This window comes from Tetrao urogallus (genome assembly GCF_951394365.1).
Source record: "Tetrao urogallus genome assembly, chromosome: 1".
Lineage (NCBI taxonomy): Eukaryota > Metazoa > Chordata > Aves > Galliformes > Phasianidae > Tetrao > Tetrao urogallus.
In genome coordinates this window covers 181,060,202-181,076,902 of record NC_136813.1, presented here as the reverse complement: position 1 = coordinate 181,076,902, position 16,701 = coordinate 181,060,202, and the positions used below count along the sequence as shown (strand labels likewise).

The 16,701-nt window shown below is 37.8% G+C and overlaps 1 protein-coding gene across 1 annotated transcript in view; it reads right to left on the bottom strand.

Moving 5' to 3' along the window:
- Positions 1-16,701, bottom strand: part of RELN (reelin) — a gene marked incomplete at both ends in the record, with an annotated part of 268,207 nt that overhangs the window by 143,239 nt on the left and 108,267 nt on the right. The window contains 3 exons of the mRNA XM_079534561.1: positions 6,044-6,122; positions 7,116-7,148; positions 16,300-16,370. Of these exons, the coding sequence (XP_079390687.1) occupies positions 6,044-6,122; positions 7,116-7,148; positions 16,300-16,370 (183 nt within the window). The remainder of the gene's footprint in view (positions 1-6,043; positions 6,123-7,115; positions 7,149-16,299; positions 16,371-16,701) is intronic.

The following is a 16,701-nucleotide window of genomic DNA, read 5'->3' as shown; positions in this document are numbered from 1 at the left end:
GTTGTACTCCTCCAAACAGGAACAGGAATGGACACTGCAGATTTTGAAACCTTGAACTCTCCAGGTGCAGGGTTATCTATTCTAAAGGGCAGAATGAAGGTGAGAACCAAGCAGGGAGGTGGCACTGTCGCAGGAGAGCTTGGAGTGTTCAATGTCTGCCATCCATGTTGTTGCAAATCAAATGTAGAGACAACATTTGCTCTGGGGACCGGTACTTTTAGAGTCTAAAGTGAAATGGACTTCAGTAAGGGATGCTTAGACCTTTTCTTCTTTGGCTACTCTCACACAAAATGCCTCTGGCTTGGCCACCTTTTCTGATGCAGTATGCCACAAAAATACACATTCCCATAGTTTAGTAATTTGCGAAGGCTTGATCTCATTCTCCAGCTAATTTCTGGGTGACAGAAATCAGATGAAAAGGAAGAGATTTCAACAAGATAGGGGCTTGTTGATAAATACGATCATAGCGATGATCACAGTTAATTCCTACGCAAATTTCCTTGATCTTTTTCACTTCTTTTCCTAAGTTATGGTGCTTGTTTGTCTTTTCATTGGTAAGTGTCGTGCCAAACCTCTGTCAAGTCCTTCTGGAAGCATCTTGAAGCTGGATATTTCTATTCCTGAGTGTCTAAAAACCATAAGCATACCATGAGCACAGTTAGGACAATTTAAATCTCTGACTGCATTGCTGGGAGTGGTCCAGCAGCATTGTCAAAGGGTCAAATCTACCCAGAGAGCTGGGGCTGAGGAATAGATGTTAGACTTTCAGATGCACAGATGTAGTGAAAAATTGATTGCACTTGTTATTTTGGGTTTATTCACTTGATCCAGGGTCAACTCAATGCAGGGTTGGCTCTAATGTGCCCAAGTCTATTACAGAAATCAAAGATGAAGACCTCTTCCCACTTCATAAGTCACTCTCTTATTCTAAGATTTTATTAAAGTAAATTTCATTTCCAGTTCCCAGAATAAAGTCAGATTTAAAACATCCTTGATTTTTAACTTGTATGGATATTTAACTAACGTCATTCAGCAAATCACATTGATAGCATTTAGTATTTTGGATTTAAGTAGCAAAACTGAATCCTCTAATAAAGTAATGTAGTTTCTATTGATTTGAATGAATTAATATTTACTTACATAAGCCACAGCTGGCCCATAATTTTATTTTTCAGTATAGCTCAAGAAGAGAGCATGTGAGTGAACTGAAGCATGCCTTAGGAGAAGGCAAGGAAACAGGGTTTAGATTGTGTATGTTTTCTCATTATCTAAATAATGGTAACTGAAGAACATGGGAACAGGAATAAGAATAGCTGGAATTCTGTAGTATTCTGGCTGCTTATAATCATTATTTTATTATATATATTATGTGCCCCTATGCTCTTGGGTTTGATAGCAGAGTAACTGCCTGAAATCTCCATATACGCAGAGACACATACATGGCAGGAAAACCTTACCTACAAATACTACATAGGGAATATTTACGCCCTAATAAAAAGACATACTACTTAAGCCAAGTGATAATGCAACTGTTTCCTTATCATATAGAAAAATATTAAGTGATTTAGCTGTTAATTTATTCTACTGCTGTAATGTGGTCTAGAAATGTAACACAGCTCTTTCATCACCACTCATCTTCTCTAGGATGACTCCTCTCATTAGAAATTGTATGTTGGTAATCCTTCTTCAAACCTTTGTGCTCTCTTTGAAATGTATCACTTCTGACAGCAAATAGCCCAGCAGCTTGACAAGAATGTATGAAGAGTAAGGTAATTGATCTGGTGTTCCTCAGATCATCATCATCATCATATTATGTGTTTAGAAATGACCCAATTTACTCCTCTCTGGTGCAGACAGTAAGGTTAATTTCTTTTCCATTCATATGACCAGGAGACAGTATTAATTGCTCTGTCTAGGTGCAGCTTTTTACTTTCTCACCCGCCTGGTATAAAGTCTTAGCACATTAAAATCACTTCAGCTTTCTCTTCACAGCTGGTTCTCACTGGCACTGTTGATGTTTGTTATATTCATCTAGATGTCTTCTCTGCAGACTGCCATCACTCTCATCCCCAGCCTAGAGTCCCATCTCTCTCAGCTATTGTTCTTCACTTTGCTGAAGGGGAAACATCTGCCGCTTCCTCATCACTATTTGTCATCTTGTTTCCCTCTATAATATCTGAGTTTGTAGACAGTATATTGACTGATGTCTTTTGTGATGTTTGGACTATAAAGAAGGTAAACATCTCAAACAGCCACGAGATTTTAAAACATAAATCTTTCTGAAGTTTAATCCCACAGTTTTAGTGCAATTTGGAAATCACTTTAGGACCTTTCTCTCCTGTCACAAAGCTCTGCTATTTCTGTGCCACTGGATATATCACTGTACCTCTTCATTTCTCATATGCTATGAAGAAGTGATGGAGTCTGTTTCTTGCTGATTGATTTTACTTGCTCAGTTTTTCTTCAGATCGTCTTTGAGGAGTTTATCTTTTCTAAGTGATTGCTGTTTGGAGTGTCGATGGGCTTTGAGATGAAACATGGTACTAAATTGAGAGAGTTTAGCCAGCAACAGCTTTCATGTAGTTTTTCTTTTTCAGATGTGCTGAATTCCTTGTTATCTACATCCCTGTTGTTAAAGCATAGAATTGCCAGAACCACTATTAATTTATGCATCTGCTTTCCCCCTCTCTTTGTCTCAAGATTAATTCATTCAGTGTAAAGATATCTTCTTCTAGATTTGTTCTTGTTTGAACTGTTTTAGTTGTTATATAGCATCATTTTTTACTCTTCTCTGTTATGAGGTTATATAGAGGCAAGATGATCATAGAAGCATGTATCCAATGAACTAGATTATTTTTCACATATTGGTCCTTCATTCTTTTCTCATCCAAATATCATTTGGCCTTTTATATTCCAAGACACAGACCACATGTTTAGAAAATGCCCAAAATCTTCTTTCTCTGCCGCTACTACAAAGTATTCCTCTAATATATCAACTAGGACATCATAAAAGCAAATTACATTTCCAGAAACATGCAGTTCTGCCTTCAGAAAAGTTTTACGAAGCCTTATCTCCCCTAAAGACCAGAGAGCAGGTTTCCCAGTGCAAGGGCTTCCTGTATTTAAATTTACATGATGCAACTTTCCTTTATCTACTGAGGAAATCTACTACTTCCATGGTTTCTGGGCTTTCTGAACTAACACACTCCTGCCAGCTTACAGCAGATAGACCATGAAGCAGTTGTGCTATTAGACTTTTCACTGAAAAATGCAATACAAGTTACGGTTTTCTGCAAGCCAGCTGTGAACTGCTTAGCATGTGGTGTGCTGACAACAGAGTAGGAGTCATTTAACTAGCTTACACACCGAATACATGTTAGACATGAAATGCATTGGGTATTCATGAATCCAAGAGTCATATTATTTCAGAACGAAGTGAGATCTTTGTAAAGTACACGGCAAATGTGATTAGAAGAGTGAGGAAATCTTTGCTTAAATAAACAAGTTTTTATGCTTCTAAAGTTTGGCAACTTTAGAAATAGTCACATTCTGACAGTACTGCTTGCTGGAAGACAGAAGTAGGAAACTCAGTAGGACACACCCCATATGGAAATCTCTGTGGTGGCTGAGTCCCAAGTAAATGAAAGAAAAGATGCTTCAGTTCTTGCATTTCCAATACAGAAGCCCTCCCTGTTTCCTCCTTCACTTGATGTTTCCTTGCCTGCTGCCTCTTCCTTTCCTCTTTCTTTCCCACTTCAATTTTTCCTGTTTTCTCTCTGTTACCAAACTGATTTTTATCAGGAACCCATTTCCAGATGTTGATTTTTGTGATTACAAAGAGCCCTATCCCATCCCTTCTTCTCTTTTCACCTCACACCTCCAGAAACACCCAAGGTTTTCCCTCTCATTTCCTGAGCCTCTGAAGGAACAAATGGCTCTTAGGTAGAATGTGTCTCGTAATGCATTTCAAAGCTCAGAAATCTATATTAAAACAAGTAGACACTCTCAAAATCATACAGTGCCACTGTGCAAAATAGCTATTTGATGTGGGGTGGCACTCTAGCTCTGCTGGGACTCAGAATTAGGCACACACATAAGCTACAAAAGGCCCTGCTCGTGCACTTGAACTGTACACATCTTGCTGGAGTTGTGTGTGCAGAGAGTGGTACAGGAGCTGTGACAATGCTAATCACACCAAGCCAGTGTTGCATAGGATCTGGGAAGAAAAGGCCAGAGGAAAATATTAACGTCTCTCTTTTCATCTTTACACAAATAATGGCTTCAGAAATTATTAGAGGGGCTTCGTCTAACTGGCCCCTGGTGACAAGGCGCTGCCGGAGGGTTGGTGCAGCAGGCAGCTGCTCTTGCGCTCAGAGCACAGAGGAGCAGAGCCAGAGCGGGGCTGGAAATCCTGCTCCAGCACTCACTGCAATTGTTTGTGATAAAGATGGGATTTTAGCAGCTGCCAGGGGAAAAATGCAATTTTAGGGGGGATGGTGTAAACTGCTAATAATCCCTGATTTAATTCCCACAAGACAACCAAATGAGAGTGAGCTTCCTGCCACTAAGCAGCTCATCACTGGAGGGAGAGCTACTGTAGAAATTCTTTATGCAGAAAAGCTCGTGACACCTCATTATAGTTTTATTTGTGCTGTACTTCCATTGAGCCTTGCCGAAGACATTGCCTTTCTGGTGTCATTACAAGAATATCAAGGCACCCATTGCAGGACTGCAGTGAGTTTTAGGACTCTCTCCAAGCACACTCCTCTATGCATTGACCCACCAGCCAAGGTGGGTCAAGGTTATTCCATAGAGACCACATCCAAATCTCAGAGACAAAAAGAGCAGGACACAAGGGCCTCTTTTAGACTGAAATTTCTCTGTTGAGACTTCTGAAAAGCAAGGATGAATTTGAAGATAAGAGAGCAATGAATAAATAAATTATGGAGGCTCCCAACAGACAGGCTCTCTGTGAGTTATGAGACATCTGCAGGGAAATAATGCCTCCTCTCATTTCCTTCCACTCAAGTCCATTTAACACGCTGCTGCTAAAGCTATCTACCTTGGCAGCTATTCTGTTACCCATTAAGAGTCCTTGATCTATTCATTCCCATAAAAAAAAAGAGTTGGTTTTTTTTTTTTTTTATATTACAGCATTCCAGGTCCTTAATGTGTCCGTCCAGAAAAACATTTAAAGAGAAAATACAAAAGGAACAAAAGGAGGGAAAATAGTAGGCACATACTAAAACCTGTTACAATAAATATATGCAAAAGAAAAATATCTGTAGCATTTCATAAACCATAATTTTTTTATATGAGATGGTGAAATGCAAAAGACCTGCACATATAGGAAACTGTGAGAGACCTTAATAAAAAGGAAAACTAAATTAGATTTAAAAGAACAAATGTATTCCTAAATAACAAATGCAGTAACTGCTAAAAGCACATTTTGCCTGAAAGAGATAAAGTAACTCACTAAGATATCCCTGTCTCGTATGAATGAAATTAATTAAATTAGTTACATTTATGAAATGAATTGAACTGAAATGAACTGAAATAAATTTCAACTCGAGTTGATTTTCTACTTTTAATGTTTTGGAAGTATTTTATCTCAGTTTAAAATGAGTTTGACTATAGTTAGTTTCACCAGGAATACGTATTACATCAACAGGAAATGAAAAAATAATCAAAACAAAGAAATTTAAGCATTCAAATTCATCTTTTCCATTAAACGCTTTGATTTGAAGAAATCAACATTTTCACACAAAATCATTCATGGAGTTTTGCTCTACTCCTTGTATTTTTGGATTAATTCAAAATTTGAACTGAATAAGAATTTCCTGCTCACTTCAATGGACTTAAGAATTTCTCACTCAATCATTAATCAAGAAATTAACAAGCTAGTATATTTAGATCTTTAAGGAGCAAAGACATACATAAGGTTAAAAAATGTGAGCTGAGGTATCTGGGAATTAAAATAATACTCTGTAATAACCGGACTGTCTTAATTTACTAAGATGTGTGTAAAAAGTCTGAAACTCACCACATGCTAGGATTCAACTCTTGCTGATGGTACGAGTCAAAGTCATCTCGTAGGATAATGCTGTCACTGTGCATTTCAGCTAGAACAAAAGAAAGTGTCATATGCAAAAATCCAGTGTAATCACCTCTTGTTTTCCAGTTCTGACAAATACATGCTTAATGTTTTAACATCTGTTATTTCTTCTGAAAGTTCAGAAAAAAAAAACAACTTTCAAATCCAGAATTTGGAAGCACTGGCACAAGGGGAGATGAGAGGTCCTCATGAGAGTACTCTGTTTCTAAAAGTCAGGAGGTCCACTTGGGTAACTCATAAGCAAAAAGCCATGAGTTCATCGGGATTTTTCTGCTGCAGTCAGTGGAGGTGGAAGTAAAGGCAGATTCATTCAAGATGCCTAAGCTGTGAGTGAGATTACACAAGTGTTTCCAACCATTAACCTGCAAGCTTCGGAATTCAGCTTTTGCCCTAAGTTTACTGTTTCATTTATATGTAATGGCCAAAACATCCAAACCCTGAAACTTGTTCCAGTACTTGTATTAAACAGACACTTTTTCTACAAATGATTGCATGAAATGAATTAAGTGACTATCACCTTCTATTCAGACTGAACAAAGGTGCTGGAATCTCATCTGCAATGACCAACTTGCAGTGACCAATGACCAAAGCTCAGCTGTTGATGAGTACAAGTTAGTGCTCTGTGGCACTGCCCTGTTGCTGGGTGCACCTTGGAGGTGCACAGGGACAAAACCTTCCCAGTAACCCAGTGCTGGTGTGACAGCGTTCTCCCACAGTGGAGGTTATTTGTCCTTATTCAAATGGATGCTCTAACACAGAGCAAAAAATCTCTGCAGCGTGATGTACTCACACTGCAAAGGCTCAAAGGCAATAAATAAACAACAATAAAAATCACAGTGAAAAAACAACTAATCAGAGTTAGACATAATTCAATTCATTTTATATGAGTTTCATTTTTATTTGAATTCCCCAGAGCTAGTTTCATGTGACCTTATGGATTGTTTATTGTAACAAAGTTAGTGTTCCTGAGTTTTGGTAGTAAGAATGACAAATCACCTACCTAGGTGAGGATGTAATGGAGCTTCTGTTGGAGCTGTGGAGAACAAAGACACACAGTGCATGAATATCTGCTGTGATCAGTGCTTAACTGCAGCATTAAAGATCAGTTTGGCATAAAAAAAATTCTAGCAATTCTACTAAGTCAACTCTTCAGACACTTTAATTATGAAAAATATGACACATTGAGAGTTATACAAATACAACAGGAGCTAAAAATAAATAAATATTCTCTGGTTAAAATAAGCACCAATAATAAATGAAATATATAAACTTGTGCAGCAAGGGAAGAAAGATTACTTGTAGTCAAGGATTATGAAATATTAGAAACAGCTCAGAGTAAGATTCAGTAAGTTAATAATTTACTAGGGGAGTGGAAATTAAGTTGAATAAAAGAAATAAAGTCTAGGAGAGGCAAAAAAAAAATCCATACTTTGACCATTTATTCTGCTCAATACTACATTTTACTAGGCACACTGCTGCAAGGAAAAACCCTACTTTGTTTTGTTGCACCCTAGTGCAACAAAAAAGGGAGTATCTCAGCATATCACTGAATCAAACACTTATTTTTGAGCACATTTTTGTGTGCACTGCTGAACTAATTCCTTAGTAGATCCTTTCACAAAATAGTAGAATAAATTAATGACTCACTATATATGGGTATGTGCATTTGAAAGGACTAAACTTGATTGAGAAGCCATTTCCTAACACTTTGAAACAGGAATCTTGGTGTAAAGTTACACAAATGAAAACAGAACATAAATATATATATAAACAAAGAATTCAGGACAGGTAGAACAGAATGGTAGATACTGCATAGCAGCTACTACATCGACGACTTCATCCAGTCTTAAATCCCAAATATGTTACATGTCATTCAAAAAGTCCATATCAGTGAGCTCATGGGAAGCAGCTATCTTGTTTGCCTCTCAGTACCTAATAAAAGTGGCTATATTTCTAGCCGTGTGTTGTACTTCAGAAAACAGAACACAAGTAAAAGAAAAAAGATGATTCTGAGTTTCTTGTTGAGCATTGACCTAAATCATATTATAGTCCTGATTTCTTTATTATATGGCAAAAAAATTACTGAAATACTGCAATTTTTGTCACAGCAACTGATCAATTTTTAAAAATTTAGAAAAAAATTAGAAATGAATGCAGCAAGCTGTGTAGGGCCCTCACACATCGTCATCCAAGAAAAAACTCAGAAATTTCATTTTTTATCTTCCTATTTTCTCCCTAAGCATTTGATTTGCTTAGAGGCACGACATTTTGTAATGAAATTGCAATATTCCATGGGAATGATGGTGATTAAGAGGATGGAGCAAGAAACAAGCGAGGTATCTGCAGATCAGAAAAGGATGGCAAGCAGTCTGGGTTTAGCTCAGGCAGGCGGCTTTGCCTCAGCTGACTTACAACAGGAGACTGCCATCTTTTACACCATCAAGTAACCAGACAGTGCAACGTGGCCACTGAAAGCTTCACTGCAGCAGAGAGCAAGGACATTCTTAAGGGACTTATGTTGTAAAGAAATTGCAGATAGGAAAGAAATATGAAATGGTTTTTTTTCTTTTGCATCTAACAGGACACAAGGAAATGGCCTCAAGTTGCACCAGAGGAAGTTTAGATGGTGGGAAGAATTTCTACATGGGAAGAGCAGATCAGCATTAGAAAAGGCTGCCCAGGGAGGTGATGAAGTCACTACCTCTGGAGGAATTTAAGAGATGTGTGGATGTGGTGCTAAGGGACGTGTTTTAGTAGTGGACTTGTAGTGTCAGGTGATGGCTGGATTAGATGAGCTTAAGGATCTTAAAGGCCTCAAAGATTCTGTGATTTTATGATTCTAACACACTGTATTTTTACACAAGAAAATGATTCACATAAAGGTGTGAGAAGCAGCCAACTTGTCTTCCTGAGCAGAAATGCTGATTATGAATAGCAGTGGCCCAGACTTCTCTTCACGACTTTATACAAGCTGGAGCAATTGGACACCAACTGCAAGCTAGATCTTAGCACTGCCTCCATGGTAATGCTGGTGGATACTGCCCAGGAAAAGGCAGCATTGTTCTTCTCCACGGAGGCATGTATATACTTCTTAGAAGACTTAGAAACTCTTTGCATAGAAAAAATGGATTAACTTGGATTAGTGGAATTGTTTCCTAGGTAGAACAATGCAGCTGCTCTGTTTGTTGTTTTTTTTTTTTTTTTGCCTGCAAAAAAGGAAATACACTGTGGTGTGAGATTTGAAATAGTCTTGATGTTGCTAGCGGTTAAGCCTAAAATAAGACCTCTGTCTCTGATGCTCTGTATTAACCCTTTTCATTAGTTCTGGGTCATCACAAGGGGAGATCTGTAAGGACAGGCATGGCTGAGAGCTGCTGCTGGTGCTCTTCTACGAGAAGAATGGTCACGTCAGGCCAGGTCACGGACAGACTTGTTAGCTGGCTGAGCAAATTTCATTAGCCTGCGAGAGAAACTCAATTGAAAGAGACGTTCCTCTCCAACAAAAGCAATTCAGACCTCAAAATTAAATGAAAGACTAAATTCTCATTCATCTCAGGTTGCTTGGTATTGCTCTTTGGAAGCTTTGTGCAGAAGGCAATCGAGCCTCGGGTGCACGCTATCACTAATGGTACTTTCTGAATTTACACAAAATTTCATTATTCAGCCAAAATGTACAAGCACAGGACAAACTTGCATTTTTTATATTTACAAATTTCTTTGCTTTCAGCATTATTTTAAAAATTATAACTAGCCATTTATACAGCATTTGATTTTTCCTAAAAGGCCTTTTCAATTATGTGCATTGTATACAGCAAAACAAAACTGCTTACCAATAGACTGAAATGAAGGGAATTGTGAACATACGTAACATTACTACTAACCACTCATTTAAAAAACTGCATGTGCAGTTAAGCAAACACTTGGTGTTCGACAAAAGGCTGTTCTTACAAATAAAGACTTTATGAGGAGGAGGTTGATTTTGTTCCCCAAGTCTCCATAGGATCTCAGAAGCCCAAGCATTTTTGCCTCAGGTATTCCTCCATCTAATTTGTAATTCAATTTCTAGAGCTGAATATAACAAAAGACTGTGAAGTTACCACTTAATGAGTGATGATCCTAGACTTTAATCTCCCTAAGAATAGTTCCTGTATTACATTTTACATTTCATTGCAAAACACCACTGTGTTAATCCTCAAGTGTTGTAGTTAAGGTCCTCAAAATATTATAAATTTAAAACATCACAGAAAATTAGAAGTATTTTCTTCTGTCTTTTTTCATCCACTCACAGAACTACTTATTTTTAAACAGTGCAGATTGTACAGTGGGCCATACAATATGGCTGAAGTAAAACAGAATTTCCTTGCATAAAATGAGAAAGCTAAAAAACTATTACACAGTGCAGAGTAACCAAGCACTGCAAAGATCAAAATTAAAAGAAAAAACTACAGTACTTCAGACTGAGAGAGGAAAAAATGCTATCGTAGTATACATTTTAAACCATGATTCACTTAGATAGTGACACATGATTGAGTGGTCTGAAATTTAGAAACAGTACTTGTGTGGCTTAACAATGTATATTAGCTTGAATGAGAATTTGTTCCCTTTAAGAAATTTTAAAGTAAAAGAATTTATTATTAGATTTTAAACCAGTACCCAAGGTATGTACTGAGCTTTACAAGAGGTGAATTGTACTGGGTAAAGAAAGGAAACTGAGCTCGATAGAGCTCACAGTCTAAGAAGCATGAACAAATACAATACGAGAAAATGTAAGGAAATGTAGGATGCTTGCCTTGTAAGGCGAGGCAATCTTTTTGGTAAGGAAAGCATAGAAAAAAAAGTATACAATACAGTATACAATACAAAGTGATTCAGAGAGAGAAAGGCCACAGTCAAACTGGAAGCGTGAGAAACTCAAAGTATTGGGGAATTCAAAAGTCAATAGGGTCATTGTGGGGCTCTGTGTCCATAAAATGAGGGAGAATGAAGGCATCTTTTGGAGTAAAAGGTTAACATTTTCTGTGGATGAAGTAAGGCTAATGAAAGGTTAACAACAATTAAAATAATACAAAAGTATGTCCTAGTATGGCTGAACTACAGGGGAGGAAAATAAGAAAGAAGTTGCAAGGAAATGTCAGCTCACTCTAGAGGGGCTGTATATATGGAGGGAAACAAGATTCATTGCTGAGCCTGATGCTAATGGAAAAATCAGAACGAAAATAATGAAATATGATAATGGCTAATGATTAAGCAAAATGAATATTCAACCTGAAAAGAAGAGCTAACATATTAGAAATTAAACATATGTTCCAGTTACATCAGTTTGTACCATTGACGCACATATTCCATAGACCTGTGTGGTCAACCAAGTGTACAGGGATAGGTAGGAAATATAGCTTAAGAAGATATTCCAAAAACATTCCTAAAACTCCTTCGAATTAAATACTTTTTTTTTTTTTTTTTTAATTTTGGACTTTATTATTTTCAATATAAAGCTAATTTCAGAAACACAAATGTCCCAGAAAAGCATCAAACACCAAGTTCAACAAGCAGCAGCCATTAGACGTCACTCAGCAATTCATCATAAATGAAAGGTGCAGAAAGGTGTATTATATTTTGCAGATTATGGAAAAATCGAATCTCCTCATTAGCAGCCAGATGAAGATGAAAAAAAAACACCAAACCCAAATATTTTTGTTTAGAATCTTGCCAATACTTTCTCTCCACTGGTAAGCAAAGTTGCTGTTGGAAGTGAGGCTGAGCATTCCTCTAGAGAGAGTCAGCATGTTGCCCGAGGGCTGAATCATTCTTGCTGACACATAAGCCAAGGAGCAATATGTCAGCCTTGAACTTCATTCTTCTGTAAAGTACTACTCTGGTCAGGCCGGAGACCCTGCAATCTGTTCCATATTTGTTTTTCAAAGTGTTCTTCAATCCATATTTACAAGGTACAAAACATGCCTAAAAGATCTGCAAACATTCAGGCAGAAGCTATCAAATCAAAGGGAACCTGGGCCAGTTCTCATCATTTACTTTCACATGGATTCATCTCTCAGAGCAGGCAGTGGTTTCTTACAAAAGGAATATCACTCCTACCATTAGCGGTGTTGAATACGAGACTGTATACAATTCTGGGAATTTTGCTGAAAGAAGTGTTTCTGCACTAGAAGGGAGTAACAATGCCCTTCTTCATTTCCATCTTATAAGTTTTATGGTTCTGATTCTCCTCCACTCAGGCAGAACTAAATGACAAGCTGACATTCTATGATATGATTCTGTAACATGCTCACAAATCTCCCAGCACGGTCTTTATGCCAAAGAACTGTACTACTAGCCCAAAGGTACATAGGGACCTGGGACAACAGTCCCTTAGCCCTTTCACACCAGTCGGGGTGCCAACTGCCTCCATCCCTGCACCATGAGCTCTTTCTCCAACACCACTGCTGTTCTCATACAGAGCTGATGGTCTCCCAAGTTCCACAGCGCAGTGCAGCCAGGTCTCATCTTTAGCCAGCTCCATTTTAATTACACTAGTGTTTTTTTAGTGTAAGATTTTTATTCCACCCAAGACAAGAATAAATAGGAATAAATCTGTACTAGTTTACCTTACCAATCTGTAAGGTTACCTTGTTTTTTGCTCATTTTGCTATTAGATAACAAGTTAAATATATTGTTAAAGATACTATTAACAGTATCAAAATGATGATAACTATCATCAGTCATTAACACTCTTACTTTTCCTTGCCAGAATTTATAACACATCTACATTTTCTGTTTTGGCTTGTAAATTTTTTTGTTTTCTTGTCTGCTTTTATGTTTCCTTTTCTCTTTAATATCTTCTTCAAGATTTATATAAACTTTAAAGCACACATCAGTTCTCAAAGATCTCTCTAGCTTCTTCAAATATTTATTGTACGCTGAACACACAGCTTTTCAAGTGATTGTGTCTTTCCCTGTGGCATCTTTCCTTACTCCATTTACATTATACATAGGGCTGTTGGTTTGGCATTGCCATTCCTTAACACTACCCTTTATCATCCTCTAATTCACTTCCAAATAAGAAATACACTTCCTTTTCACTGCACAAATCCCATTAATTCTATTAGGATTTACTAATGCACATCTAAGGGTAGACAGCCACAGCAATCATGATTTCTGAGATTCTGTGCTTGTTTCATGTCTTCATGTATATCCTTTATACTAGTTATTACGAAGGCTGATATCACCTCTGGTGAATAATTATTACAAAAATGTTCTGTAATAAATCTATAAAGTTTCCCTTTGGTTTTATGTGGCACATTTTTCACTTCAGCCTTTCAGTTAAGTAATGCTTAGAGCCAGAAACAGACCTTAAAACCCCACTTCCGTCAATCTTTCTTGCTGTTTTGCATTTTTATCTTCACTTCTAAATAAACACACTAATTCTTTCTGAAATAATCCTTTATATTATTAGTGTTGCTGAGACTGTGATTGTCTGCATGGAGTTAAAGTGAGGTTTGCTTCAAAGAAAGCATCTTTTCTTTAAAATGGAAAATCAATGTTAATAGTGTAATTAGTGTTGTAATAGTTCTCACTGGTCAACTGGTCAATGGTTCTCACTGATAAGGAAGACCAATGCAATGCACACTGTCTGCTTAGGAAATAAAAAAGGGCAGAGGGACGCCTGGTGCTGGACAGGACAACAGGCAACAGAGCTTTTGACCAGATGAGTCAGGAAAACTGACAGCTGGACAGAAATCTGTCCAAAGCTCTGAGAAGCTGGCATGCTGGAATTTCAAAGGAATTAACTTATTCATGGCTGCCATAGACTGTGGGCTGCTTATAAAACTGCACCTCGGGATGACCCTTGATTAAGACAAACCTGATGGTGGCGGAGTTACCACCGTATTTTCAAACATTTTGGAGAATACAAACCCACAGTTATTTAGTACTCTTTGAACAAAGTAAAGAAAATTGGTGGGAACGTTACGGAAAAAAAAACCACAGAAGTTGTTGAGGATTTGGGAGATGACAACAAGATGGGGAAGCTGGAGGCCTCTTGAGGGATATGGTGCTGGACATGATTCTCTGTGTTTGTGTAGTGGAGAAGGCAGAGGCATAGCCACAGTGAAGCCCAGGTTTGGCACAGTTCATTGTCTTCCGTTCCCTGCATACAGCCAATAAACAAATCCCATTTTCTCTTTATGCTGTGGAGTCCCTGAGTGCTCTGAGACTGCATGTAGTATCATCAGGAGTTATTGTTCTAATCCACACAAGTATTGTCAAATTGTTGATTTAAGGTTGAGTTATGCTCTGAAATTGGGGAAGTGTAAAACAGCAGAGGGAAAGAATTACAGTGTACATTGCCAGCTCTGCTAGCAAAGTCTTCTTGTATAGCATCTCAGAAACAAGGACTGCCAAAACCTGTACTGATTGATTTCTACTCGCTACTCTCTGCTTATCAAGGTATTTTCTTCTGTCAGGGGGAATCCTGTTGCTTTGCCCATATTCTCCTTGACCACACTACCAGCTCTGATACTGGTGGTTATATGTTTCCTCTTGTCTTGCTTGCCTATAGCTTTCATTGTGCTGATAACTGTCAGTGCTCCGGCTCCCTCTCACTCTTCCCTCAATATGTCTCATACTTACGTGTCCTTTCCTTTCCTGTTCTGACCACTGCAGGCTCTGCCTTTGGCACTGGGCTTGTTATGCAGCAACAACAGAGAAATTCACTTCCGTATGAGACTTTTTACAATTTTATGCTAATAACTGTATCAATTTTTTCACTCTCATGTCTATCCAGCAAGAAGCCCATGTGACATATCCTCACCATTCTCCTTAACACATCCCAAATGGCATTCCTGACAGTACTCCTTTTCTCAAATCTCCTTATACCAGCCACAAAACGTGACACCTGTACAATTTATCTCCTGTTCTGAATACCAAAGACATTTTTGTAATTTCACCATAGATTTTTCCTTCCACACAGTAAAACACTGATACCTGCTGTGTCCAATCACCTTCCATCCAGATCATTATCACACTCCCTTCTGATTGCCAACACCTGTGTCACACTGCTGTAATTTATTCAAAATATATTTAATTCTAACTTCTGAGCTTGTTAGCTGGTATCTTCAGTCACCTCTCTGAATTCCCCTGTTTCCCATTGAAATATTAAAATACTGAAAACACACGCTGGAACTGAAAACTGAAATGTTTTGCCCTCACTGTCACAGAGGTATGATTCATACTTCATTCACACCTCAATAAATCCTTCTCAATAATGTCCAACAATTTCCTGCTACAAAACTACGGCACAGATATTCCTAAGCTCATATGAAAAAGAAATACTAAGTAGGCCCAAAAGTATGTATTTTAATTTTACTTGTTTGTTTAAATGACAACAAATTTGTAATATTGAAATGTTTATTTTAGACTGATTTGGCCCATGTCTCTCTTCATGTGGAAATATCCCTGAAATTCTGCAAACTGTATCATAGAAATCACACAGCACAGATATTCCTTTCTCTCCTATCCATGGATATTATGGAAGTAGTCACCAGAAGTGATGGATACCTTCCGTACTTCCCACTGCTTTAATGAAGCACATTCAAAGCCATGCATCGCTGGTAGGCAACAACTCTCAACAGGACACTTATTTTGAGGTTATTCATCAAAAGCCTATATATGATAAGCTGCGCAATTAGATTTTCAGATTTTCAGCGTAAGTCAAACATTTTGTTTCGCTTTAAAAATGATCAAAAGTTGTTGGTGAAGGGCAAAAATATGATGGCCTCCTTTCACAAAAAGGGAAGGAAGGTTCTTCACAAAGCTGCTCGTGAGCAGGGTGGTAAATGAAGCTTTTGCTGTAGACAGGCTGCATTCTTTTCTTGTTGCTAACGCAGCTATCATTAATACTGAGCTTGTGGTGCTGAGAGTAAACCAAAGACAGTTGTTATAAGCTGAATTTAATGGTATAAAGCAATAAGATGTACTTCATGTTCTTCAATATTCAGACAGGACAGAATTCTGGATTTCCCAGATCAATAATCAGAGATGTGTAACCACAGAGAGAGTTGGTTTTGAGAATACAGGGAAGGTCCTGACTATAATTTTCTCAAATTCCTTTTGTGATGAGTAACACTGGCATGCAAGTACAATGGAAAACCACATTTACCAGATATTTTTAAAATAATGGCTGCTCTTACCTCCCTGCTCACACAGTTGTTGTGCTAAGGCATCCTTGAATATAACTTGGCCCCTATGAGTAGCTGTAGCCCTGTGGACATAAAAAAAAGACAACAATAAATAATGTAGCATACACATCTATATATGCATATGCATGAATAATTAAATCAGAAGTCCAATTCTACTTTCTGCCTGTGCTCTTCTTTCTTCACCCTTTGTTTTTAAACTTGTAGAACAATTCATGGGACTTTTTCTGTATATAGCAAAAGAAAAATTCACACAGGCATTCAGTGAGAGACATGAGTAAGAGCAGGCACATCACAGAACTTAGCTTATCGCTTTGCCTGAGAAAGCATCTCTGCCTCAGAGCAGAAAAGAAGAAATGTTTGCAGAGTTACAGTCCTGGAAAATTAATATTCACA